Source organism: Micromonas pusilla (genome assembly GCF_000151265.4).
Source record: "Micromonas pusilla CCMP1545 genomic scaffold MICPUCscaffold_13, whole genome shotgun sequence".
Lineage (NCBI taxonomy): Eukaryota > Viridiplantae > Chlorophyta > Mamiellophyceae > Mamiellales > Mamiellaceae > Micromonas > Micromonas pusilla.
Window position 1 is genome coordinate 560,027 of NW_003315894.1, and position 25,384 is coordinate 585,410.

Below are 25,384 nucleotides of genomic sequence, written 5' to 3' on the forward strand. Positions count from 1 at the left end.
CGCGACGGTTGACGTTCCGCGTTCCCGCGCCTCGAACGGGTGCGTCGCGTGCGCCTGAGGGCCGTTCCATACGAAGCGAAGTCGGGGTGGAGTTCAAAGGCGTCAGTCGGAGTTGAAAGGCAACGCGGGCGGGGATTGAAACCGAGGCGTGGGCGGAGAGATGCGCCGGGAAAAGTCCTTAAGGGACGGCGTTCACCACGCCGACGCGGTCGTATGGGGACCAGTGTGAAGGAGAACGCGCGCCTCCCCGCGCGCGAAACACGCGCCGCACAAGTCGTAGCTCTCGCACACGACGCACTTGAACCGCGTCCCGAGGATCGGCGCGACGCGACACGCGCCGCACGTGACGCCGTAGTGCGCGTCCGGGTTGGCGGCGGCGGCGGCGTTCACCCCTCGAAAACGGCCCGGACGCGACGGTTTCGGTTTCCATCTTTCCACCTCCCCCCACGCCGCGCGACACAGCGGACACGTCGTCGGCTGGTCGACGCTCGCCTGAGGGTCGTTCCATACAAAGCGATGGCGGGGTGGAGTTCAAAGGCGTCAGACGGAGTTGAAAGGCGTCGAGGGCGGGGATTGAAAGCAGCGAGGGGTGGGCGGAGAGAGACGACGGCAAAAGTCCTTAAGGATCGGCGTTCACCACGCCGACGCGGTCGTATGGGAACCAGTGTATAGAACGCGCCTGATGTTGCGCGTACAGCGAGAGGCACCGCGCGTGGACGTTGCGACCGCATCCGCGCTCGCACCAGAGCAAATCGTCGCCGTGATCGAAATCGCGCTTTGATGACGACGCGGACGCCGCCGCGCGCATGGGCTCGTAGCAGATCGGACACGCCTCGTCCGCTTCCAACGCGCGGCGGCCGCGTTCGCGCGCGTCGGACGCGTCGCCGACGCCGCCGCCGCTCGCGTCGGTCGATCGTTCCCCCCGCCGTCGCCCCGCGTCCACGGCGAATGCGACCGCCCTCGGCTCGCACCGCAAGACCTCGTCCAGCTCGCGGTCGATGAGCGACACCTGCCACGTCAGCGGGTTGGACCGCGGCACGCCGAGCACCTTTCGCATCACGAAGACAATGTGCGCGCAGACCTCCGGGAGGTCTCGCGTCGCGTGAACCGTCGCGGCGTCGTCGGCGTCGGTTCGAATCCCCGCGGCTTCCATGATCGCCAGCCGCGTCGCGCTCGTCGTCGCGCTGAGCCCGGAGCCGGCGCGCGCGGAATTTGAACCGACGCGGCGGTTCGTGTTCGAACCGCCGAACCCGCCGCCGCAGCCGCACGTCATCTTCGCGCCGATCAAGACTTTGCACGCGCGCCTCCGTCCGTCCTCGCGCACGACGAACGACGTCGGGCCGACGCGCTGGACGAGGAACATGTCCCCGGGGGGCGGATGCGCGTCGCCTGGGAGGGAGTGGGAGACAGACGTCGCCGGGATGGGGACGAAGCGCGCGCGTGAGGGCGAGTCTCAACGGGGCGGGATGGTCCGCGCGGAGAGTGGGCACCGAGTCGTCGTCGTGGAAGAGATTTAATGGTCGTCGGTCAAACGGCCGCCGCGCGCACCGCGAAGGAGCGCGTCAACGACGGGGCTCGGCCTCGGGCGCCACGGCGCCAGCCTCGAGGACGCCTGCGACATCCCCCGATCCGTATCGTGCCCTCGCGCGCGCCGCGCCGCGCCGCGCCGCGGACAGTGCGCCGCGCCCGCGAACTAACGGACGTTTCCGATGACGCGCGACGAGCTCGTTTTCGGAACCAGCACTTGACGCGGACAGGGTGGCATCGCACTCGCGATGGCGCTGTCGCACCACGCCGCCGCGGCCGCGCGGCCGTCGCTCGCGCGCGTCGCCCCAACGCGCGTCGCCTCCTCGCCTTTTGCCCGCGACGCTCGCGACGCGCGCAAAGCGCTCGCGACGCGCGCGGCGGCCGCCTCGGACGCGCTCCCGTCCCTGGACGCCTCCTCGACGTGGCGACTGCGACTGGAGCTCTTCAGCGGCGTCGGCGCGTCGTCGGAGCCGGACCGAGTCGTCGACGCGCGGTGCGTGTTCGTCGTCGACGAGGGGTACGAGCCTCCGCAAGGGGTCGTCCAGATCGTGGAGGACGACGACGGCGTGTTCGTCGACGGCGGGCTGCATCGATGGACGCTCGAGGAGGTGCGACCGCCGACGATCGCGATCGGTTTCGGTCGCTCCGCGCGAGATGCTTCTTATCGCTCTACCTGTCGTAGCTCGTCTGCGATATAGTCTCCTCAGAGTCTCCCTCATCGCGCGTCGTCGCCTTCGTCCCCCCCACTCCCCACTCCCCACTCCCCTCGCAGGACCCGAACGAGCGCAAGGCTGGACTGTGGATCTGGGGCCTGTTCGAGGAACCGCTGTACCCGTACATGCTGCTCTCGTTCGACGTCAACAGGGTGGAAGTGCGAGAGGGCGGGTATCACGTCCCGGCGGGGAAACTGTTCGGCGAGATGAGGTGCGTTCTATACACTGGTTCCCATACGACCGCGTCGGCGTGGTGAACGCCGATCCTTAAGGACTTTTCCCGGCGTGTCTCTCCGCCCAGGGTCCCTCGCTTTCAATCCCCGCCCGCGTTGCCTTTCAACTCCACCTGACGCCTTTGAACTCCACCCCGACGTTCGCTTGTATGGAACGACCCTGAGACACGCGCGCGGGAGCAAGAGCGGGCACGTCCTGAGCGACGGGCGGCTGTCGTTCAAGGTCACGAAGACGTACCAGGCGGATCTCGTGGGGTTGTCGAAGGTGAGCGTGGGGGAGCCCACGGAGTGCGGGCGCGTGCGTTTGGATTGCGTCGAGACGTTTTGAGCCGCCGCGTGACCCGCCTGTTTTCTCGTCCTCTCGACGTCGAACGCCGTCGTTCGCGATGACAATATGACTCGACGTAATTTAATAATTCGTAGCTATCTAATTTCTTCATCGCGCGCGGCGCGACGACGATCGTCGCGGCTCTCCCGACCGGACGCGTCCGTCCGTCTCGTCCGCCCGTCCCGTTCGTCCGTCACAACTCCGACCCGCCTCCGGCCCAGGTCATCGCCGCGCTCGCGTTCTCCCCCACGGCGCCCACGACGTCCACGACCACGGACGCGATGTTCCCCACGACGTCCCCCAGCGCGGGCTGGTCGTACATGAGCCACATGATGTACGACGCGCCGGAGACGCCGCCGACGTGCCAGAGCGTGTGCCAGAGCACGAATTTTCCCCAGTCGGCAGCGAGGACCGCGCGCTTGGAGAGATACAGACAGAACAGCGGCGGGAGCGCGAGCGCGGCGTGCCAGAACGACAGGCGGTCGTGCGCGAACCACATCATCCCGAGCTGCGTCGCGTCGGGCGAGGGCGAGGGCGAGGGCGAGGGAGGTCAGCGATCGGCGCGCGCGCGAGGGCGAGGGAGGTCAGCGATCGGTCGATCGGCGCGCGCGAGACGACCGGACGAAAACGCGAGACGAACGAGCTGAGAGGGCGAACGAAGCGCCGGAGGGAAGCGACCGCGGTCGTCGCGACGGGACCGCTCGCGCGGACGGGCGCGCACCGTCATGATCGTCGCCATCCATCGGTCCGCGCCGTGCCACGCGGAGTCCATCCCGCACGTCCAGTAGTCTGACATGAACGACACCACGCCCTGTATCCAGAACGCGAGGTATATCCACCCCTTCATCGCGCCGGTCGCGAACACGCCGGGAAGGAAGAAGAAGATGCCGCTGCCGCCGGCGAGGATCGACCGCCGCGGGCCCCACGGCATGGACGTCTTCGAGAAGTTGTGCGTCATGTTGAGCATGTGCGACGACGCGGTGCGCGAGAGCGGCATCGTGGCGTGCGCGCGCGCGCGCGCGGCGGCTGTGACCGATCAGACTCCGTCGCGGCGGGTCGTCGGGCGACGCGCGTTCGTCCGACGCTTCCCCGAGCGACCAATCATCGATCGCGATCTTTCAACTTTTGTCTAGCCTCTCGCCTAACGCGGTCTACTAGCTAGACCGGCGCCTCCACCTCTTGTCGCCGCGAACGCGCGCGCGCGTCAGTCGAACACCTTGCACTCGTCCGCGCTCGGGTCGTCCTCGCAGAGCGCGTCGAACGCGGCGTCGTACGCCGCCTCGCCGCCCGTCGACCCCGACCCCGCCGCCGCCGCCGCGTTCGCGTTCGCCGCGCGCGTCGTGTCGTACCGCGCCTCCTCCGCGTAGTACGCGTTAAACCCGATCACGTCCTTGATCTCCTCGAACGTCCCGAGCGTGCTCTCGTCCGGGTACCCCTCGTCGCGGATCGTCCGCAGCGTGTTCTCCATCGCGCGCGTGGACGCCATGAGCAGCGACAGCGGGTACGCGACGACTTTGAACCCCATGTCTCGGAGCTCGTCGGGCGAGCATATCGGCGTCGCGCCGCCGCCCTCGAGCATGTTGGCCATCTTAGGCACGCCTGGGGCGATCTTACAGAACGCCTCCATCTCCTCGCGCGATCGCAGCGCATCTGTTTGGTTTGTTAGGTGGTGGGTCAGGATTTAGGGTTTAGGACGGTCGCGGTCGGGGCGGTTCGGGGAGAAGTCGACCTGACTGCCGTGAGAGAGAGAACCGAAACCAAAACGACCGATGTTCATAGGACGTCCGCGCGCGCACCGCACCTATGAACAACGCGTCCGCGCCCGCGTCCGCGAACGCGGCGACGCGCCACAGCGCCTCTTCTAAACTCTCCGCGCTTCGACTGTCCGACCGAGCGAAGATCACGATGTCCCCGTTCGGCCCCTCGTCGCGTTCGTCGCACGCGGCTCTGACGCGCGCGACGGCGTCGGCGCGCGGGATGACTCTCCGATTCCGCGTGTGCCCGCACGCTTTCGGCGCGACCTGGTCCTCCATGAGCAGCCCTGCGAACCCGGCGGCGGCGTACCCGCGCGTCGTCCTCTTCGCGTTCATCGCGTTCCCGTACCCGTCGTCCGCGTCGCCGATGAACGGGAACCCGGGCGACACGGCTGAGGGTCGAGGGTCCGTACGAGCGAACGTCGGGGTGGAGTTGAAAGGCGTCAGAAGCGGAGTTGAAAGGCGTCGAGGTGTGTCGGGATTGAAACCAGCGAGGGACCCTGGGCGGAGAGATGGATGCGCCGGGAGAGAAAGTCCTTAAGGATCGGCGTTCACCACGCCGACGCGGTCGTACGGGGACCAGTGTGAGATGGTAGAACGCGCCTTCGCACACCGTCCTCCCGACGTCCGCCATCTCGCCGTACGAGATGAGTCCCGCGTCGGGCATCGCCAGGCGCGCCGCGGAGACGCAGAAGCCGGACATGAACCCGGCTTTGAACCCCGCGCGCTCGATGAGCGACGCGGAGAGCGCGTCGTGCGCGCACGGGGTCTGGACGATGTCCGGGCCCGCGAGGAGCTCGCGCAGGCGCGTCGCCGCGGGGTTTCGATCTCGTCGTCGGCTCGAAATCTCATCGCTCGACGACGAGGACGCGGACGCGATGCGCGCGACGCGGCGCGAGACGCGGCGCGCGGCGGTGGACCCGAGAGACGCCGCGCGCGATGCGCGCGCGGGCGAGGGGATTGGCACGAGGAGGGAGGGCATGTATCGCGACGGGAGCGTCCGCGCGCGGCGAGACGTGTCGTCGCGCGCGGAGGTCGGCACGCACGCGGGTTTGTTTTTACGTTCTGTTCGCATTGGCGATATCCGGTTCCGAGGAAACAGTGCATCGTCGCCCGCCGCCAGTGCGCCGCGCGCGGGAGGCTCGTTCGCGCGGACGCGCACGATGCCCCCCGCGCCCATCGCCGCGCCCAACGCCGCCGCGCCGGTCGCGCCGCGCGTCCCCGGTCGTCACCCCGCGCGGAGAGAGACGCGAGTCGCGAGTCGTCCTCCTCCTCCTCGTCATCATCACCGTCATCTTCATCATAATCATCACCGACGACGACGACGCTCCGTCGTCGCGACCGCGGCCCCCGCGGACGCGAAGGCGCTGATGGACGTCGCCGGCGGCGTCCTCGGTGGCGGCGAATCCCGCCGCCTTCGCTTCGAGGTCGCGATGAACAACCTCGACGCGGAGACGCACGGCGCGTACGGCGAGTTCCCGCTGACCGGGCTCCTGAGCGTCCTCGAGCACCCCGCCGTCGCCGCCGCGCTCGAGAGCGAGGGGTCGTCGTCGTGTTCGGACGACGACGGTTCGCGTTCCGTTGGGGGATCATCATCGGAAGACGAATCGTCGTCGGAATCATCGAGGAGCGCGTTTCGAGACGCGCTCGCGATCGCGAACGACCCGTCGCGCGCGGAGCCCGTCCTCGTCGACGTCGGCTCTGGCGCCGGAAGGCTTCTGTTGGCGGCGGCGACGATGAGGTGCGTTCTATAGCCCTACACTGGTCCCCATACGACCGCGTTGGCGTGGTGAACGCCGTTCCTTAAGGACTTTTCCCGGCGTTCGTCTCTCTCCGCCCACCCCTCGCTCACAATCCCGACGCACCTCGACGCCTTTCAACTCCGCTTCTGACGCCTTTCAACTCCACCCCGACGTTCGCTCGTATGGAACGACCCTCAGGCCGTGGCGACGCGTCGTCGGCGTGGAAGCCTCGAAACCGCTCGCGGACCTCGGCGCGGCGGCGATACGCAGGCTCGAGGCCGCGGGCGTGCTCAGAGAGGGCGTCGCCGCGTCGACGCACGCGGACGCGTGCTTGGGCGCGGGAGGAGGCGGTCGCATGGGGACCGGCGCGACGTCGCCGGCGGACGCGGCGGTTTTCGCGGCTGCGATCGACGCCGCCGCCGCGGATCTCTCCTCCGCGACGCTCGCGCTGGCGTACTCGACCGCGTTCCCGTCCGAGGACGGTCTGCGGCTGCCGGAACTCTCTGCCGCGCTGAGCGCGGTGATGCGGCGCGGCGCCGTAGCGGTGACGACGGACAAGTGGCTAGTCGGAGAGCGATTCGCGTACAAGGGGATGTTGAAGGTGATCGGCGAGGAGGGCCCCGAGGACGTGATCCGGGCGTTCGTGTGGAGGCTGAAGGGCGACGCGCCGGGGATCGGGGAGGATGGAAAAACGTTCACCGGGGATGCGTTACGTGACGTCGTCGCGAACGAGATGAAGCGCGTGGAGCTCGAATGGATGGACGACGAGGACGCGTGTTCGCAAAACCCTGAGGCGTGCGGCGACCTTCTGCTGTCGCTGGAAGAGCAACTCGGACCGGGCGAAGACGACGACGGCGCCGACGCCGTGGAAGTGTTGGGATAGGAGGGGGAGGGGGGGTACTGTATCCCACCCGATCGCGCTGAGATAGTGTACCAAACGAAGCTCGTCTCGTTTCGTTTCGTTCGTCGTCGTCAGTATTCATGTACAGCTACGTAGTACTCTTCGACGCGTCACAGCGGCGCGTTTCGCCGCCGACGCCCGCCCGGCTCGATGTCCAGATACCGCCGCCTCGCCTCCACCCCCGCGGCGTCGTCCACGGGCGAGTGCGAGCCGCCGCCGCCGCCGCCGCCCGCGGCGGCCAGCCTCGCGCTCCTCGCTTCCCGCCTCGACGCCGCGACGACGTCGGCGGCGCCGCCGTCGCCGTTTAACGGCGCGTCCTCGATGCTCTCCACCTCGTGCGACAACGCCGTTCTCGACCGCGGCGCGACGGCTCCGGACCCGTCGCCGTCCGTCCCCGCCGCGGGATGGCGCGCGGCGCGGCGCTCGCTCAGCAAACTCGATCCGGTCGAGACGACGCCGCCGCCGCGACGGTCTCTGCGCGACGTCCGCGGCGCGGTGACGTCTGCGTCGTCGGCGTCGAGCGCCGCGGACCGCCGCGCGCGTCGCGTCGTCGTCGTCGCCGCCGCCGCCGCCGCGCCTCCGTTCTCCACGTCGTTCCAGCTTCCGCGCTCCTCGGGGTACCCCGACGCGGCGGCGGTCCGGCTCGCGCGCTCCGGACGCGTGTACGACGCTCGCACCGCCGCCGCGCGTTCGCTTCGCCGCGCGTCTCGGTCCGGCGACTCCACCGCGTCGGCGACGTCTCGCGGGTCCGTCGGGAGGTTCCGACGGAGCGATTGCAGCCCGAGCGACGCCGCGACGCCCGCCTTCCCGAAGCCTCGGAAGCCTCGGGACCCGGGCGACGCGTTCTCGTCGTCGTACTCGTCGTCGTCGTCCGAGAGCTTTTCGCCGCCTTTCCCGCGCGCGTTCTGCTCGAACCGACGCGCGCGCCGTTCGAGCTCCTTCCCGGGCGTCGGCGCCTGCGTGGGTGAAGCGATCGGTCAGTCGAACGTCTTACCGGTCAAACGTTGGAGGGGAAGCGCGGGTGAAGAGTGACGACGGGAAAAGTCCTCAAGGAACGACGTGCACCACGCGAACAGGGTCGTATGGGAAGCAGTCTCACCCCCGCGGACGCCTTGGACACGCCGTCGGGCCCGTCCATCCCTTTGGTCACGAGCATGAGTTGCGCGTGGACGCTGCCCATGCCCACGGTGATCGCGCTCGAGGCGAACAGGTCGTCGCGCGACAGAAGCGCGTCCTTCCACCCCTCCAGCTCCGGGCGCGCGTTGGCGAAGAACTCCGCGACGCCCTCCTGTAGGCGCGCGTTTCGATCGTTCGCGCGCCAGCAGTGGCACTCGAGCTCGTGCATCCCGGGGGAGAGCGGGAGGTTCTTGAGGGTCGTTTTATACGAGCGATGATATCGGGGTGGAGTTCATAGGCGTCAGAAGCGGAGTTGAAAGGCATCGAGGTGTGTCGGGATTGAAACCATCGAGGGTTGGACGGAGAGATGCGCCGGGAAAAGTCCTTAAGGATCGGCGTTCACCACGCCGACGCGGTCGTATGGGGACCAGTGTACAGAACGCACCTTGATGCCGTACGCCGCGAAGACGTCCACGCCGCTCCACGCGTCGCGCTCGTACACCGCGAACACGAGCTTCGGCCAGCCCTGCGCGCGTCGTCGTCGGGAGGCGGGGGCGTCGAACGAGGATGTCAGCGAGCGCGGACGAGGGAGGGAGGGAGGGAGGGACGACGACGCTGACATCGGAATAAAAGTAAGCCGTTGGCTCGGTTCGCCCGCGTCCTCCGGTCGACCGGACGCGCGCGACCGACGCGACGCGACGCGACGCGACGAGCGGACGCGCCTGCGCGCTCGTCGTCTTGAACGAGAGCTGTATCGGGTGCGCCCACGTCGCGAGCTCGCCGCCGGCCCAGCACGCCTTCGCGGCCTGCGTCGCCCCGGACTTGTCCCCTCGCGTCAGCGTCCATCGCTCGCCGTGCACGACCGCCCACTTGCACCACACGGATCCCCCGCGCGTGCTCTTTTCGAATCCGGTCGCGCCCGTGATCTCGCCGACGACGACGACCTCCGCGGGGTCGCGGTCGTGCGCGGCGCGCGATCGGCGGACGATGGAGCCGGGGGTGCGGCCCGCGCGCTCGGGCGGCGCGGGCGAGCGCGTCGCGGGCGGCGGCGACGTGGCCATCGCGCGCGTCGGTCTTTGCGCAGGGCAGCCGTTGGAAACGACCTTTTTTTGCCGGGCTCTTTTCATCGGTTGAAAAGTGCGTTCTGTGCACGATTTTCACCCGTCCCTGGTTTCAACACTTGATCGCACCTCCTTTCAACTCACCGATGAATCTGTTTTGAGCTGAGTCAGGTTTTCATCGATCGCGAAGGGGCGCGTCTCATTCACATTCGATGGGCTGCGGCGCGTCCTCGAGCGCGGGCGCGGGGATCCCCGGCCCGGGCTCCCCGAGCACGTCAGGGAGCGCGGTCGGCGACGCGGACGCGCTCAAGACCTGGCGCGCGTCCTCGCCCGCGCTGCAGTCGCTCTGGCCGCTCGATGTGCCAATCTCGGGCTGGGAAGGTGTCACGCTCGACGCGAGGGATCGAGTGATAAAAGTCGTTCTCGACGAGAGAGGGTTGTCCGGCGCGGTGCCCGCGTGCGTCGGAAAGCTCGGCGCGCTGAGGGAGCTGGACGTGAGCTACAACGCGCTGACGTCCGTGCCGGAGACGCTGGGGAGGCTATCGCACCTGCGATCGCTCACGCTCAGCAACAACCACCTCACGTCCGTGCCGAAAGCGGTCGGGAACTTGTTGCAGCTCGAGCGGCTTGAGCTCTACTTCAATCGGCTCACGTCGCTGCCCGCGGACCTGGGGAAGCTGCGGAAGCTGAAGCGGCTGGACATCAAGCGGAACCCGCTGAAGAGCATCCCGGCGGCGGTGCGGCAGCTCGAGGACGTGGGCGTGTACATGTGCGTCGACGACGACGTCGCGACCGCGTGAGGGGATGGTGGATCGGGGATCGGGGATGCGTTCGCATTCGCATTCGTCGTCCACTTTTGGGTGTCGTCGTCCTCGGTCCGAACGCGCGGAACGTAACGGAACGGAACGGAACGCGCGCGGCGGGAGGTGTTTAGTCTTAGAATCAATCTCGCGTCGTCGCATCGCGCGACTCGGTCGCTCGCCGCGCCGCTATCGCTCTCTTCTCTCGCGCCCCGACTTCTTATGATAACGCGCCTCTTCGGTTCCGGTCAACCGTCGTCCGATCGAATCGAATCTCGACGCGACGTCGGTCACTTTCTGCTTCGCGTCGAGCGCTTCCCCGTCCCCGGGCTCGGCTCGCTCACGGACGCGTTCCTCGCCCGCTTCACCCCCGCCGCCCTATCCCTCCCGCCGAGCGCCGTCGGGGACGGGACGTCGACGTCGCCGCCGCCCAAACCCGGCAGCGCGAACGACCCGCCGCCGTCCGCCAGCTTGGTCGTCTCCTTCTCTTCTTCTCTCTTCGCCGCGTCCGCGCGCACCGCCGCCGCCGCCGCCGCGGCTTCCGTCGCCTTCTCGTTCCCCCCGCCGTCCCCGCGGCCGGACAGGTTGATACCGTCCGGGCCTCGCATGAGGAGCGACGTCAGCGGCCCGGGGCTCGGGCTCGCGCCCGACGCGTCGCCGACGCCGACGCCGCGCGCCGCAGCCACCTCGATCGTCTTCGACGTATTCTCCGGGATGTCGATCCGCAAGTCGCCCTTCTTCCCGTTCCCGTTCCCGTTCCCGTTCCCGTTCCCGACCGTCCCGCCGCCGGCGCTCGCGGAACTCTTCAACACGGCGTGCTTCGCGTTGAGCGAGTTGTTTAGGATCCCCGCGGCGAGGCCGCCGCCGCCGCCGCCGCCGCCGCCGCCGCCGGACGCCGCGGGAAACTCCAGGCTCGCGCCGAGATCCGCCTGCAGCGCGCCGGGAGAGATGAGCCCGCCGAACGACAGCCCCGTCGGCGTGACGCCAGACATCCCCAACCCGCCGAACAGCGACCCCATCCCACCATTCGGGGACTTCCCGCCGGAACTGAACAGCCCGGACGTGTTCAGCGCCGACCCGGGGTGATCCTTCCCGCCGGATGATTTCCCGAGCGCGTCCGTCGCCGACTGCAGGGCCGTTCCATACAAGCGAATGTCGGGGTGGAGTTCAAAGGCGTCAGGTGGAGTTGAAAGGCGTCGCGGGCGGGGATTGAAAGCGAGGGGTGGGCGGAGAGAAACGCCAGGAAAAGTCCTTAAGGAACGGCGTTCACCACGACAACGCGGTCGTATGGGGACCAGTGTATAGAACGCGCCTGCAGGTGCTCGAGAAACTTTCTCGACGCGCCGCCGCCGCCGCCGCCGCCGAGCGAGTCGTTGCCCCACGACGGCGCCCTGCCTTCCGATGTGGGCGTCAGCGACGCGACGCCGTCGACGGCGTCGAGCTCGTCCTCGTCCATCTCCGCCTCCGCGGCGGCGGCGGCGGCGGCGGCGGCGGCGGCGGCGGCGCGTTTCGCCGCGAGCCTCGCGGCGACCGCCTTTGCGTTTTTTCCCCCCGCGACTTTCGCGCTCCGCGGCTTGGTCGGCGTGAGCACCTTCCCGCCGCCGTTTCCGCCGGACGTGTGCTTCCCGTTGGCGCCGTTCTTCAGCGTCTTCGCGGCGCCGCGCGCGGTCGGCTCGTCGTCGTCGTCGTCGCTGGTATCGGCTCCGAATTCGTCCTCGGAGTCCACGGTGTTTGGGTTTTTAGACCCCGCCGACGCGGGCTGGTTCTTGAAGTGTTGGTTGAACAGCTGATGACGCGAGAGGGAGATCGGGGGGGGGAGGGCGGAAACGGTTAGATGTGATGCGTTATAGAGGGTGTACGCGTCGCGAGGGAGGGCAATCCGACCGCGAGAGGGGAAGAGAACGCGTCGGTGAAGACGGAAAAAGGACCGAAAGAAAACGACGACGAAAAGTCAACGCCCGCGCGGGCGTTCGCGCGCTCACGCACGTCTTTGTTGTTGCGTCGCTCGTGCGGCCCCACGGTGTCGTTCTTGAACCGCGTCAGGACGTGGTTGATATCCCCGCTGCTGTACTGGAACAGCTTGTTGTTGCTGTTGAAAATCACGAGCGCGATCTGGCAGTCGCACAAGACGCTCAGTTCCATCGCCTTCTTCATGAGGCCGTTCTTTCGCTTCGTGAACGTGACCTGCACGCGCGCGCGAGGGTAGAAGATGGATGGATTTTCGCGCGGGGGGACGGGGCGGGGACGGCGTCAGCGTCGCGCGTCGTCGCGGTGGCGTCGCGGTGGCGTCGCGGTGGCGTCGCGCGGGGGGAGGACGCGATGCGCCGCGAGGGACGCGGCGGCGACGGCGACGCGCGCCTTCGTCGGCGCGACGCCGCGGGTGGGTTGACCGAGGAAAAGAAGCGTCGTTCGATCGCGGTCGGGGGATGATGATGTTGACCGGCGCGGGGGGGGCGCGGGGACGGACCTGGCGGTTCCTCTCGTCCGCGATGCGCTCGATTCGGATCTTCTTGCGCCCCACTGCGGCGGCGACGGGTCGATAGGGGGTGGGATCGCGCGTCAGCGGAGGGAAGACGAGGGGGCGAGGCCGCGGGGGTGGGAGCGACCGTCTATCGAGCATCCGTCTCGCCGTCCAGCCGGGCGGATACCGCGCGCGATGAAATGCGTGCGAGACGCGCGAGAGCGTCGACCGCGCGACGGGGGCGAGGACGCACTCGCTGTGGACTTCACCGGCGGCGACGGGGTCACATCGGTGTTTTTAGGGGGTTTGCTCTTCGGCGGACCCATCTTGGGAAGGTCGTGTCGCGTGCGACCGGTGCGAGGTGCGACCGCGAATAATGCCCCGGTTGTTGTTTTTCGTGTGTCAGCGCGTCGGAACGTGCTGCGTGGAAAATATCCGTGGGTGGGTGGGCTGTGTGGCTCGATCGCGGTCGAATCGAGATTTCCGAAACCAGAAAATGTTTTTTACGGTTTGAAAATAAATGTTTCACCGGTAATTGAACGGGTCGAGCCCTCAGGTCTCCTCCCTGAGACTATCTTCTCGGTCCTCTCTCCTCGGTCGACGCGCGGCACAACGAGCGCGCGCGTCGCTCGCGCTCGCACCCCCGCACCGGCTCGCGCGGCGCTCGATCGTCGCGCGCGCGAGCGCGCGATCGATCGATCGATCGATCGATCGATCGACAGACGCGAGCGATCGGTCGACGACTGGATGACGGACCCCGAGGAGAGCTCCGCGGAGAACGTCGACGCCTTCTTCACGTCCTACCGCGAGGCGAAGCAACCCGGCGGCGGCGAGACGAAGTTCAAGTACTACCTCCTCGGCGGCGACGACGGCGGAGAGACGCTCGCGGCGGTGTGCGAGGACTCGCCCGGAGCGGGAGGAGGCGGCGGCGGCGGCGGCGGCGGAGGACCGACGTACCGTAACGCGAAAAACTTCTCGAAGAATCACGGAACGATCTCGACGACGGACCGCCGCGAGCTCATCGCGTGGCTGGACGGGATCGTCGCCGAGGGCATCGCGCGCGCGTCCGTCGCCGGCGGCGTCACCCCGACGATCGTCGCGGCGGGTATGGCGGCGAATCGCGCGAGCGACGCGTCGGGGGCGGGCTTATCGCGCGGCGGCGGTCAGCTTCCCAAATTCGTGACGCACTCGCAAGAAAAGTTCGTCTTCCCGGACGGCCGACGCGGCATCAACTTCTACCTCGTCGACCGCGCCTCCGTCGCGTCGCTCGCGGTCACGGGCGAAGAGCGCGACACGAGGGACGGGCACTACTCGTACCACAAGGTTTCCTCGTTCGATATCGGCCCACCGTTGACGTGCGGGAACCTCGTCGGCGTGCATCGATGGCTCGCGGCGATGTGCGGCGGCGTCGGCGCCGCCGCGACCGCCGCGGGCGCCGCGCTGAGTTTCGGGAAGCACCCGCCGAAGCATAAACCCGGCGGATCCCAGGGCGGGAGCAAGTTCCACGCGCAGAGGGTCGCGCGGCTCGAGGCGGCGCGGGACGTCTCGAACGCGCTCGGGAAGCGAAGGCGAGCGGCGGATTACTTCGCGAGCGAGCACACCGGCGACGACGTCGATCCGCCGACGCGATCGACGCGGCGAGGTGCGTTCTGTACACTGGTCCCCATACGACCGCGTCGGCGTGGTGGACGCCGATCCTTAAGGACTTTTCCCGGCGTGTCTCTCCGCCCACGCCTCGCTTTCAATCTCCGCCCGCGTTGCCTTTCAACTCTAACTGACCCCTTTCAACTCCACCCCGACATACGCTCGATTCTTCCCGACGACGCTAGAGGAGAGAGAGGCGCGGTGGACGCTCGCGCGGACGCGCGCGCTCGCGTTCGTGCGGGAGGGCATGAGAGCGGACGTCGAGGACGCGATGTCGCGGATCGAGGCGGTTCTGGACGACGTGATAGAAACGCTCGCGGCGCGGCAGAAGAGCCATCACGGCGGGTCGACGAGCAAAAAAGAAAAGGCGACGGCGTCGGAGACGCGAAGAGGCGCGACGATCGCCGCCGTCGACGCGCTGAAAGAGTTACACGCGACGCACGTCTCGCTCGCGGTGCTGGACGGGACCAACGTGCGCGAGCGCGTGATGGCGACGCGCGACGCGTGCGACGACGACGATGAGACCGGGACCGTGCGCAAGCTGTGCGAATCGCTTATCGCGCAGTGGCGCGGCGCGTTGCGGTCGCACGTTGGGACGCTCGCGGCGAGGTACGAGCGTCCGCCGCCGCCGCCGGCGCCGTTTTTCGGAGGCGGCGGCGGCGGCGTCGGGAAAACGGGAAAGCAGCGGCCCGTGTACGACGCCGCGTACGTCGCCGCGCGGAGGAACGAGCCGGAGCTGAGGGCGACGCGAGGGAAGAGCGGATTCGCGAAAGCCGCCGCCGACGCCGCCGCGGGCGGGCTCGACGCCGGCGGCGGCGCGGCGGCGTCCGCGCCGGCGTCCGCGCCGAAGCCGCCGAAGCCGCCGCCCAAGGCGACGAAGAAGTCGTCGTCGACGACGAACGCCGCCGCGGGCGCGTCGCTGCCGCACAATCCGGGGCCCGGGGGCGCGCCGCCGAAGCCGAAGCCGAAGTCGCACAAGAAGGGCGCGGGCGCGACGTTCCACGCGCACAACCCGGGCACGCCGTTGGGGAAAGGACGCAAGCTGTGCCAAGAGTGCCACGGCGTCGTGGGGTCGCCGACGCGCATCTGTCCGCACTGCAACGCGAGCTTGCCGTTCAAGCAGTCAGGGGCGTCGCCGAAGGCGAAGGCGGCGGCGGCGGCGGCGGCGGCGGCGGCGGCGGCGGGCGCGGCCATCGCGGCGGCGCAGGGCGGCGGCGGCGGCGGCGGGGGATCGGGATCGGAAGGCGGCCCGCCCGTCGCCGTCGTCGCCGCCGCCGCCGCGGAGGAGATCCTCGCGACGTCCGCGGCCGCGTTCTTGTCCCGGCACCAGTCCCGACTCGCGAGTTGTAAGGTATCGCAGCTCAGACGGACGGTCGCGGAGGTGTGCGCGGGGGTGAACGCGGTGCTCGACGCGGGGAGGCTGACGGATCCGATCGCGGCGAAGCACCTGAGGGAGTTGACGAAGAAAATTTCCGACGTGAAGATGTTGCAGGGCGTCGTGGAGAAGCCGAAGGCGCGGAACCAGGTCGCCGCCGCGATCGAGGCCGCGGTGAAGACGTGCCAGCGGCAGGGCGTGTGATCGAAGCCGACGGACGGACGAACGACGCGTCGGTTCGTGTGTGACCGACGAACGAGCGACGCCATACGTACGGTATTCGCACGAAACGTCATGACATCTTAATTAAAAACGAACCCAGCCTACTCGCCTCCTCACCGCGCGACGACGGGCGCGGCGCCCGCGGCGAGCGACGCGGAGTCGTGCACGGGAAACGACCCCTTCATCTTCGCGATCCACGGCGCGAGGTCTCTCCGTCGCACGCCGATGACGTACGTCCTCGGGTCCTCGATCGTCTCGCACGGCAGCGACGCCGCGCGCAACACGCTCTCCACGGCGATCATTCTACGCTGCGCGTTGCCCTTCGTACCCGGGCCCGCGCCGATGAACACCCCGCTCGGGAGTTCGCTCTCGTCCACGACGTCCATCCCGGCGAAGCCCTCCAGGAGGACCAGCGTCGCGACGATCGCCTCCGAGCGCGTCATGTGCGTGAAACTGACGCGCAACGCGTCGCCGCCGCCGCCGCCGCCGCCGCTCGAGGACGACGCGTCGACGCTCGCGGACGGCTCGTCGTACACCCCGGCGTGGACGCCGTCGCGGTAGACCGCGCGCGCGGCGGCCGCGCGCTCGCCGTGAATGAACGCGTCGCCGCCGCCCTCCTCCAGCGCGACGCTCGCGATCGCGGCTTCCGCGCCGCCCGGAGACAACACCGCGTCGAACGTCAACGAGTACGAGTCGCGGTTCGGTCCGTACCCCAGCGCGCACTCGGGCGCGCTGGGGTCGCCGCCCGCCGAAATCTTCTCCGCGTCCGCGTCGACGACGACGCCCCGCCCCTCCCTCCCGCCGCCCTCGCACGGCGCGCCGGACTCCACGAGCGCGCGGTACTGCGCGAGCGCTTCTCTCCACTTGTCGCACCTCCCCAGCAGCGTGATTGTCGCGTGGCGCGTGACGCGGTTGTGTCCGACTCCCGCGGCGGTCATCTCGCGGAGGATCGTCTCGCCGGCGTCGTAATCCCCCGCAGACGCGCACGCGGCGAGCAGCGAGCCGTACGTGTACTCGTCCGGCTCGACGTCGTCTCGCGCCTTGATCTCAGCGAAGAGTTTCATCGCCGTCGCGAGTCCGTCGACGGCTTTTTTGGACCCGCCCTTATTGCTTCCGCGCGCCGCGTGTATCAAACGGTTGTACGTGGTCAACGTCACCTCCACGCCGCCGTCGCGCATCGCCTCGAACGCGTCGAACGCGTACGACGGCTCACCCGCCTTGACCGCGGCGTCGATGAGCAGCGCGAACGTCCGGCGGTTCGGCACGACGCCCAACCCGCCGTCGCCCGTCATGGCGTAAAAAATTTCAAACGCCTGCTCAACCCGCGGCTGCGGCGCGCTCGCGCACGCCTCGAGAAGCGAGTTGCACGTGCTCTTCCTCGGCTCGAACCCGTCCCTCCGCATCGCTCCGAACACGTCCAGCGCGACGTCCACGAGCCCCCCCGCCGCGACCGCGTGCAGCGCGGTCTCGTACGTCTCCCTCGACGGCGAGACGCCCGTCGCGACCATCTCTTCAAACGTCCGCGCGACCAAATCGGGCTGCTTCGCGCGTCCCGCGGCGAGCAGCAGCGCGTTGAACGCCGCGGGCGGCGGCTCCACGCCCGTCGACAGCATCTCCTCGAACACCTTGCACGTGCGGATCAGCCTGTGCTTCGACCCTTTCTTTTTCCCGACGTCGTTATCCGCGAGCGCGCGCAGCAGACTCGTGTACATTTTCGCGCCGACAGGCACGCCCTCCGCGAGCATGTCCTCCTTCATTCTCATCGCGTCCGCGACGCGTTTCCCTCGGATCGCGCACTCGAACGCGAGGTCGTACGTCCGGCGGTTCACCTTCACGTCGTTCAACCTCATGGCGTCGTACACCTCCACCGCTCGCGCGGGCCCGACCGCGGCGACGTTGCGGCACACGAGCATCACCGCGAAGTACGTGCTCTCCGCCGGCGCGACGCCTGCGGCGGTCATCTCGCGCACGACGGCGAGGACGTCGTCCATGGACTTGCACCGCCGCACGACGTCGTTGCATCGCCCGACGACCTCCGCGGAGTTGATCGGGTCGGTCGCGTCGTCGGACGCGATGGATTTCACCGCGAGCGGGTCGCACAGAAAGGCGAGCTCGGGGTGCCCGCCGAGCGTCGCCGGCGGCGGCGGCGATTTCGATTTCGCCGCGGGGAATAGATTTGAGACGTCGCCGTCGTCGATCGTGCCCTTGAACGTCGCGGTCGCGGCGGCGGCGCTCTCGCCCGGCCGCGATGACGACGCGAACGACGCGACGGCGTCGTCGTCCACGGATAACAGGGCGGCGGAGAGGTCGCCGTCGTCGATCGTGCCTTTGAACGTCGCGGAGATTGGGCCCCCCGCGTCGACGAAGGACATCTCGCGCGCGAGCGCGCCCGCGCTCGCGAAGATCTCCATCGCGTCGATCTCGTCGTCGAGGTCGATCGTGCCCATGAACTTCGCGGCGGCGGCGCCGGAGACGATGGGCTCGTCCGCGGCTCGCGCGATGCGCGACGACGACGACGACGACGACGACGCGCGGTTCTTCGCTCTCGGTTTTCGGTTGCGACCGCGGTTGCGGTCGCCGCGGTCGTCGTCGCGCTTCTTCGCGGCGCGCGGCTCGGAGGAGGGCGCGGGCGCGTTCTCCGACGTCGTCGTCGGCGCGTCGTTCGCGTCCGCGCGCGCGAGGACGACGCGCGACGCGACGACGCGGCCGCGAGCGCGCGCGGCGTCGCGCGGCGAGAGATGCGTCGTCGTCGTCGTCGCGCGGGATAAAGACGCGGACGCGCCCGCGCGCGCGCGCGCGACCGCGCCGCTCGCGGGCGCCGCGGAGGTCGCCATGACGCGAGGTGTGCGTCGAAGATGCGGAGGCGACGGGTGGGCGCGCGGAGGGATTGCGGACGCGCGCGAAGCGACGAAAAGCTGAGAGGCGCTTCGCTCGAGACGTCGCGCGAGACCACGAGTTGCGAGGACGCGAGTGCCGCGTGGTCGGCCACGTCACCGTCGTACGATCAAAAAGGTTTCACCCATCCCTCGGTTTTAACATTTGATCGCGTCCCCTTTCAACTGACCGATGAACTTTTTTCGTAGAATTTGCCCTCGTCTCACATCATGGGCCAGCCTAACAACTTACCTCTGCTATCATATGGACTACTTCTTCGTGAACCCCTTACTCTGCCGCGTGAGATGCCCAGTCCTGTCGTCGTACATCGTCTTATCGCGGTTCAAAACCTCGTCCTTCGCGGTCGTCATTTTCGTGAAATCCCTCTTCACCTCGTCGTCCTCCATCCCCTTCACGCCGTTGTACGCGTGCGTGAGAAGGCTCTTCCACGTCCGCGTGTCGCTCTCCTGCGCCTTCCACCCGTCGGCGAGCTTCCCGTCCGACGTCGTCGGCAACGCCAGCAGCGCGGGGACTTGCTTCCGTATGTCCAGCTTCGCGTCCTCGCGCGTGAGCGACTCCTTGTCCCAGCCGTTGTACCCGGAGTTGAAGTCCAGCGACAGCGACGGGACCGTGGGGTACGACCGCTGCGCGAACGTGATCAGACGCTTCACCGACTGCAAGTACTTTCGCGTCTCCTCGTCGTGCATGGCGTGCGCTTGCGACTGCGCGCCGATCTTCTCGCGCGCGGAGCGCTCGTGGATGCCGACGGACGTGACACCGATCGGCCACGGCGCGTTGCCGATCGCGACGCCGACGTACACGTCCGCAGCCTGGCGGTAGTTCCGCGCCTTCATCGCTTGGACCATGAGAAAAAGCGCGCGCTCGATGTCGCCGGGGAGTTGCCGGCGTTTGATGCGTTTGAACAACGGCTTCATGTGGTTCCTGCACAGACGCACGTTCGCGACTTGAAGCTTCGCCTCTTCCGTGTAGATCCACTCCTCCGGCTTCGCCTCGAGCTCGCGCTCCCACTCCTCGAGGAGGGATTTGAAGTACGCTCCGACTTGGTCGATGGGCGCGAGGTCGGCGTCGACGCGACGCTTCGCGACGGCGGCGGCGGCGTTTTTGAACGCCGCGGCGAGCTCCGCGTTCTCTTCCTCCGCGATCTCCGCCATCTTGCCTGCGTCGTGATGAATGTAGGGTTAGTGTTAGGGTTAGTGTTAGGGTGCGGGTTAGGGTTAGGGTTAGGGTGCGGGTCGCGCGACGACGGTCGACGCCGAAGAGAGATTCAGATTCGAAAAGCGACGGAGCGCGTGTCCCTCGCTCACCTTCGTTCGACGCCTTGTTCAGATCCCGCTCCGCCGCGAGCTTCTTCGCCGCGAGCTCCGCCGCGGCGATCCCCCTCTGCTTCTGCCGCTTCGCGTACTCCTCCAACGCCCTAAGCTCCGTCTGCTTCTCGTTCGCCTGCTGCCCGCCCGCGTGCTCGTCCTCCACCATGATGGCTCGCTGCACGACGTGCAAGCGTCGAAGACGATCGAGCTCGGACTCGCCGAACAGCGTCGCCGGCTGCCCGAGCGTTCTGAGGCGTCGAATCGCCTCCGCGACGTCGAGCTGCTCCACGTCCGCGAGGTCGTCGTCGCGTTTGCCGGCCGCGTCGGAGGAGGCCTGTCGCGCGGACGAGGGAGGGAGGGAGGGAGGGATCGATCGCGGGGGGGAGGGGGAGGGGGGGCGTTCGTTAGGGTTGGCGGTCGAGCGAACGAACGCGTCGGGCGCGCTACATCCAGGCGAGAGAACGCCGCGCGCACCTCGGCGGTCTCGCCCCCCGCGGGCGCGTCGCCCTTCTTCGACGTCGTCGTCGCCGCCGCCGCGCCGCTCTTCTCCGCGTCCGCGTCCGCGTCGCCCTCGGAGGACGTCCCCGCGGGCGGCGCGGATCGGTTCGCGGTCGCGTCGCGCTTCGCGCGCCGCTCCTCCTCCTCCTCCATCCGCAGCTTCGCCTCGCGCACCGCGGTGATGTGCGCCTTCTTGACGTACTTCTGCCCGCCGAACTCCTCCGCTTTCGCCTTGCGCTTCCTCTCGAGCTCGGCTTTGAGGAGATCCATCCTGGCGGGAGGGACCCTCGGCCGCGCGCGCGGGAGGTGTGGGGAGATTCAGACGACGATGATGCGCTCTGTTTGGAGCTACACGGTAATGTGTTCATCGCATCGGTCGTTCAAAAGGCATCGCGGTCAACTTTTGAAACCGTGGAGTGGGTGAAAAAAGTCGATGAACGGCCGCGCGACCCCACTATAAAAATCTTCACCTCAAGTCAATTTCCTGTTCGCCCTTCCCGCGCGAATCGCCCCTCTCTCTCGCACACCAGCTTCGCGCCCTTCCGCACGCGTCGTGGAATGCGCAGGATGTCTACGCTGTGCCAGGTCCTCGGCGCCGCACGCGCGCGCGCGCTGACTTCTCCCGTCGCCTCCTCCGCCGTCCGCGCGCCCTCCGCGCCGCGCGCGATCGCGACGTCGCGTCGCCACCTCAGATCGTCGTCGCTCGCCTCGAGAGGCGGCGTGGACGTCGGCTCCGCGTCGGCGTACGGCGCGGGATTCCCTCCGATCCCCGCGCCGGGGGTCTCCGTGGGGTCCGCGCGCGGCTCCTCCGCGACGACGAGCGCGTACGACGCGCAGCCGCCGACCGACCTCGGCGGCGGCTTCGGCCCCTCCACGCCGCCCCCGCCCGTCGTCGAGTGGGACGCTCGCTCCGCCAACACGGTCACGCTGATCGGGAACGCGGGCATGGACCCGGAGATCGTCACGTTCGAGAGCGGCAACTGCGTCGCGCGCGTGAACATCGCCGTCAGAGGGAAGAAACCGATGGCGGACGACGGGTTCGGTGGGCCCGGGATGGGCGGCGGCGGCGACGACGAGTCCGACACGCACTGGCTGGAGGTGGAGGCGTGGAACGACGCGGGCCGGCAGCTCGCGGATCACGTCACGAAAGGGCGGCAGATCAGGGTCACCGGGCGAATCAAGACGAACACGTGGGTCGACAAGGCGACGGGGCAGAACCGCAGCAAGGTGAAGATCAGCGCGAACGAGTTCGCGTTCGTCTCGCCGTACGACCCGTCGCGACAAGGCGGCAGATCGTCGTCGGATCCGTACGCCTCGGCGTCGCCGCAGCCGCCGCCCGCGTCGTACGCGAACAACGCCGCGCCCGCCGCGGGGATGGGAGGAGGCTACGCGGCGTCCGCGTCCGCGCCCGGGCCCGCGTCCGCGTCCGCGGGCGGCGGCGGCGGCGGCGGCGGCGCCAAGGACGACCAGTGGAGGGACCTGATCGAGAACCCGAACAACTGGTGGGACAACCGCCCGCAGAAGCTCGAACCAGGCGCTAACCCGCGGCGGCCGGATTTCAAGCACAAGGACGACGGGACGCCGCTGTGGATCGACTCCTACGACACCCCGCAGTGGGCCGCGGACAAGCTGCTCGGGAACAGCGGCGTCGGCGCCGCCGTCGGCGCGGCCGCGGGCGCGGCGATGGCGGGCGGCGGCGGCGACGGCTTCGACCCCTACTACGCCGACCCTCCGGCGGGGGGCGACGTCTACTCGCAGCCGTACGACGCGAACCAGGGGGGGTACGAGCCCGCGCGGCAGTTCGCGGACGACGACCCGCCGTTTTAAGGCTGGCTGGCTGGCGCGAGAAGGAAGACGCGGAAGAAGATGCGAAGACGCTACCCGTACGGTGCCCTACGGGAAGAGAGCGCGGTTTGTTTACGAAATCAAATCATTGTTGACTGTTCGATCGCCGTCTGATATCCGAAGTCGCGCGACGGGCGGGCGCCTACTATGAACCGCCGCCTCTCCTCGCGTCCTCATTTCCTCCTTTCCTTTCGCCGCCTCCGCTCCGCTTCTCTTCTCTCCTCTTCTCTCTTCGCCCCCCGCCTCCTTCTCCTTCCGCCCGCCGCGGTCGGTCGGTCGGTCGGTCGGTCCGCGTCCTAAAAGAACCTATTTCGACTCGGCGCGCACGCCCCGGTGCACCTTGAGCGCCTGGTCGATGTCCCCTTTCGCGCACCCGGCGTCCGTAAACTTCGCGACCGCGGCGTCCAGAAGCGGCCGCCACGGCTTCTTCAACCGCGCGCACATCTGCGAGTGCTCGAACAGCGTGTTCCCCCACATCACCTGCACTTGCGCGCGCATCGACGGCTCCGGCTCCGGCGGCGGCTCCTCGCCCTCCTTCGGCGCCTGTCCCGCCGCCGCCGCTTTCGCGGCAGCCTCGCGCGCCGCCTTGTCCGCCTCCGCCTTTTTCTTCTCCTCCTCCGTCTTCGCCGGCTCCTCGGGAAGCTTCGCGAGCACCGTCTCGAAGTCCGCGACCGCGGCGAGGAACTCCGCCTCGGCTTCCTTCGCGCGCGCCTCCGCGTCGTGGCCCGAATCAGAGCCGTTCTATACGAGCGAATGTCGGGGTGGAGTTCAAAGGCGTCAGTTGGCGTTGAAAGGCGTCGCGCGCAGGGATTGAACGCGAGGGGTGCGCGGAGAGATGCGACGGCGAAAGTCCTTAAGGATCGGCGTTCACCACGCCAACGGGGTCGTATGGGGACCAGTGTAGGTACAACAGAACTCGCCTTGACGCCAGCCTCGCCGCTCAACCCCGCGGCGGCGCACAACAGCCGCGCGCGCTCGTACCGACGCTGCGCGAGGGCGATCTTCGCGTCGTGGAAATCCGGCTTGACCTTGAGCGCCGCCTCGTACCGTCCCTTCGCGTCGTCCAGGCGCTCGACGACTTCGTCGTATTTCTCCGCGGAGGCGATGGCCGCGCCGGGGGGGCCTCCCTCCTCGAGCGGCGGGTCGCGGCCGCCGTCCATGGCTTTGCGCGCGCCGCACATGTGGACGTTGCCCCAGTTGAAGAGCGCGAGCGCGGCGGCCTCTTGGAACTTATCCCCGGCGATCTTGAGCATCTCCTCCGCGTCGGCGAGGGAGACGTGCGGCTCGAGCGCTTCGTTGCACTTGTCGAGACCCTGCGCGAGGCGGCGGGGCGAGAATACGTACGGGGAGTGAGTAACGGTCAGGGATCGTCCGTTTCGTTTCGGTGGAGGCGGGCGGGCGTTCGCGAAACGAGAGAGAGAGAGAGCAACGAGCAGACAGACGGAAGCAGACGCGCTCGCTCGCGTCTCGTTCTCTCGTCCCGTCCGTCGCGGTGGAGAGGCTCGCGATAGGAGCGAAAGACATTTATCAAACGATATTCGTCATCGTGCGTCTCGGGAGTAGTAGAGTGACTTTCTCGTCATCGCCTCGGACGCGCGCGACGACGAGAGAACGAGGACGGAACACGGCGCGACTCCAAAACAGAACAGAGCGAAGAACAAAGTACGAAGAGAAAATGAGAGGACGACGAGAGGAAAGAGAGAGAGAACGACGAGAGAGACGAACGAACTGCCACCGCGCTCGCGCACCTCCGCGTGAAGGTCCAGGTGCGCCTCCGCGTCGATGCCGAGATGCTCGCGGAACAGCGCGGCGAAATCGAGGATCCACTCGTCAATCTCCACGACCGCGTCGCCCGCGGCCGCGTCGGTCATATCCGCGTCGCCGGTCGCGGCGTCGCCGGTCGCGGTCGCCGGCGCCTCGTCCGCGCCCTGCTCCACGAGCGTCAGCTTCACGCTGGGTATGCCGTGCAGCGTCGGCTTGGACTTGTCCGCCCTCTCCGCGGCGGCGGCGGCGGCCGCCTGGAAGTCCGCGCGCGACGTCAGCGGCCTCAGCGCGCCGCTCGCGTCCGTGTACTTCACCTCGAACGCGTTCGCGTCCGGGAACTTCCGCGTCAGCGACGTGATGAGGTCCTTGTGCGAGATCATGGACGGGACGATGACGCTCCGGACGTCGTCGCCGGCGGCGGCTTTCACCGTGATGGGCGGGCCCCACGCCATCTGCTGCTGCCGCGCTTTGATCGCATTCGCCTGCCGTTGCGCCTCGACCGCGCGCGCGGCGGTCTGCGCCATGACGCTCTCGGCGGAATTCGCGCCGCCGGCGTCCTTGCCTTTCTTCTTAGGCTGAAGACCCAAACCGCCGAGGCCCTTCGCCTCCTTTTTGGGCTCGAGCGCGTCCATCGTCGCCTTCGCGTCGTCGTCGCTCGGGTCCGACGCCAACGCCGCCGCCGCGTCCGCCTTCGCCTTCTTCTGCTGCCCCGTCGCGGCGTACGCCTTCGCGCGGTGCACGAGCGCTGTCGCGTTACCCGGAGATATCTTCAGCGCGCGCGTCGTGTCCGCGACGGCGTCGGCGTAGAGCCGGAGGTGGAAGAAGCACGCGCCGCGCGACGCGTGGAGATCCGCGGCCACCGCGGATGCGCCGTCGACGAGCTTGATGCCCTGGTCGTACGCCGCGGCGGCCTCTTTGTACTTGCGCGCGGCGAACAGCTTCGCGCCTTCGTCTGTTTTTTTGGGGCGAGGAGGGATGTAGAGTGGAAGGGAGGGTCAAGGTCGGGCGAGGGATGTCGGGAAAAGCGCGATCGACAAAAGCCGTTGAATGCAGTGGCGAAAAAGTGCGCCGCGTCCGCGTCGACGCGGCGCGCGGCCGCGACGATTTCGATCCAACCGCCGTCCACCGCGGCGACGCGGCGCGGGAAGGCGCGCGCGATCGTCGCGCGCGATGGCGCGCGCGCCGTTCGCCCACGCGA

General features: G+C 68.5%; 13 protein-coding genes across 13 annotated transcripts; 5 read left to right on the forward strand and 8 right to left on the reverse strand.

The window, feature by feature from the left end:
- Nucleotides 1–192: 192 nt before the first annotated feature.
- MICPUCDRAFT_52722 (uncharacterized protein) lies at nucleotides 193–1,363 on the reverse strand (the record flags this gene model as incomplete). The annotated part of the gene is made up of 2 exons (XM_003063029.1): nucleotides 193–492; nucleotides 638–1,363. 2 exons carry the CDS (start codon nucleotides 1,361–1,363, stop codon nucleotides 193–195), a joined length of 1,026 nt encoding a protein of 341 aa, XP_003063075.1.
- Nucleotides 1,364–1,775: 412 nt separating this feature from the next.
- MICPUCDRAFT_52723 (uncharacterized protein) lies at nucleotides 1,776–2,801 on the forward strand (the record flags this gene model as incomplete). The annotated part of the gene is made up of 3 exons (XM_003062829.1): nucleotides 1,776–2,135; nucleotides 2,210–2,451; nucleotides 2,639–2,801. The coding sequence occupies 3 exons, from the start codon at nucleotides 1,776–1,778 to the stop codon at nucleotides 2,799–2,801; spliced, it is 765 nt and encodes a 254-aa protein (XP_003062875.1).
- Nucleotides 2,802–2,994: 193 nt separating this feature from the next.
- On the reverse strand, nucleotides 2,995–3,798 carry MICPUCDRAFT_52724 (uncharacterized protein; the record flags this gene model as incomplete). The annotated part of the gene is made up of 2 exons (XM_003063030.1): nucleotides 2,995–3,309; nucleotides 3,523–3,798. 2 exons carry the CDS (start codon nucleotides 3,796–3,798, stop codon nucleotides 2,995–2,997), a joined length of 591 nt encoding a protein of 196 aa, XP_003063076.1.
- A 207-nt stretch (nucleotides 3,799–4,005) lies between these two features.
- Nucleotides 4,006–5,537, reverse strand: MICPUCDRAFT_22014 (uncharacterized protein; the record flags this gene model as incomplete). Its single annotated transcript, XM_003063031.1, has 3 exons — nucleotides 4,006–4,451; nucleotides 4,603–4,947; nucleotides 5,120–5,537. 3 exons carry the CDS (start codon nucleotides 5,535–5,537, stop codon nucleotides 4,006–4,008), a joined length of 1,209 nt encoding a protein of 402 aa, XP_003063077.1.
- Nucleotides 5,538–5,925: 388 nt separating this feature from the next.
- MICPUCDRAFT_52726 (uncharacterized protein) lies at nucleotides 5,926–7,180 on the forward strand (the record flags this gene model as incomplete). Its single annotated transcript, XM_003062830.1, has 2 exons — nucleotides 5,926–6,296; nucleotides 6,496–7,180. 2 exons carry the CDS (start codon nucleotides 5,926–5,928, stop codon nucleotides 7,178–7,180), a joined length of 1,056 nt encoding a protein of 351 aa, XP_003062876.1.
- Nucleotides 7,181–7,308: 128 nt separating this feature from the next.
- On the reverse strand, nucleotides 7,309–8,543 carry MICPUCDRAFT_52727 (uncharacterized protein; the record flags this gene model as incomplete). The annotated part of the gene is made up of 2 exons (XM_003063032.1): nucleotides 7,309–8,154; nucleotides 8,298–8,543. 2 exons carry the CDS (start codon nucleotides 8,541–8,543, stop codon nucleotides 7,309–7,311), a joined length of 1,092 nt encoding a protein of 363 aa, XP_003063078.1.
- A 1,320-nt stretch (nucleotides 8,544–9,863) lies between these two features.
- Nucleotides 9,864–10,133, forward strand: MICPUCDRAFT_9213 (uncharacterized protein; the record flags this gene model as incomplete). Its single annotated transcript, XM_003062831.1, has 1 exon — nucleotides 9,864–10,133. A coding segment is annotated over one exon (270 nt), but the record flags the coding sequence as incomplete, so codon positions are not given.
- Nucleotides 10,134–10,465: 332 nt separating this feature from the next.
- On the reverse strand, nucleotides 10,466–11,194 carry MICPUCDRAFT_52730 (uncharacterized protein; the record flags this gene model as incomplete). Its single annotated transcript, XM_003063033.1, has 1 exon — nucleotides 10,466–11,194. One exon carries the CDS (start codon nucleotides 11,192–11,194, stop codon nucleotides 10,466–10,468), a length of 729 nt encoding a protein of 242 aa, XP_003063079.1.
- An 811-nt stretch (nucleotides 11,195–12,005) lies between these two features.
- On the reverse strand, nucleotides 12,006–12,795 carry MICPUCDRAFT_21861 (uncharacterized protein; the record flags this gene model as incomplete). Its single annotated transcript, XM_003063034.1, has 2 exons — nucleotides 12,006–12,359; nucleotides 12,643–12,795. The coding sequence occupies 2 exons, from the start codon at nucleotides 12,793–12,795 to the stop codon at nucleotides 12,006–12,008; spliced, it is 507 nt and encodes a 168-aa protein (XP_003063080.1).
- Nucleotides 12,796–12,831: 36 nt separating this feature from the next.
- MICPUCDRAFT_52732 (uncharacterized protein) lies at nucleotides 12,832–15,859 on the forward strand (the record flags this gene model as incomplete). The annotated part of the gene is made up of 2 exons (XM_003062832.1): nucleotides 12,832–14,278; nucleotides 14,466–15,859. The coding sequence occupies 2 exons, from the start codon at nucleotides 12,832–12,834 to the stop codon at nucleotides 15,857–15,859; spliced, it is 2,841 nt and encodes a 946-aa protein (XP_003062878.1).
- A 131-nt stretch (nucleotides 15,860–15,990) lies between these two features.
- MICPUCDRAFT_48714 (uncharacterized protein) lies at nucleotides 15,991–18,711 on the reverse strand (the record flags this gene model as incomplete). The annotated part of the gene is made up of 1 exon (XM_003063035.1): nucleotides 15,991–18,711. One exon carries the CDS (start codon nucleotides 18,709–18,711, stop codon nucleotides 15,991–15,993), a length of 2,721 nt encoding a protein of 906 aa, XP_003063081.1.
- Nucleotides 18,712–19,350: 639 nt separating this feature from the next.
- On the reverse strand, nucleotides 19,351–19,821 carry MICPUCDRAFT_4900 (uncharacterized protein; the record flags this gene model as incomplete). The annotated part of the gene is made up of 1 exon (XM_003063036.1): nucleotides 19,351–19,821. A coding segment is annotated over one exon (471 nt), but the record flags the coding sequence as incomplete, so codon positions are not given.
- A 1,665-nt stretch (nucleotides 19,822–21,486) lies between these two features.
- On the forward strand, nucleotides 21,487–21,822 carry MICPUCDRAFT_9245 (uncharacterized protein; the record flags this gene model as incomplete). Its single annotated transcript, XM_003062833.1, has 1 exon — nucleotides 21,487–21,822. A coding segment is annotated over one exon (336 nt), but the record flags the coding sequence as incomplete, so codon positions are not given.
- Between the last annotated feature and the right edge of the window lie 3,562 nt (nucleotides 21,823–25,384).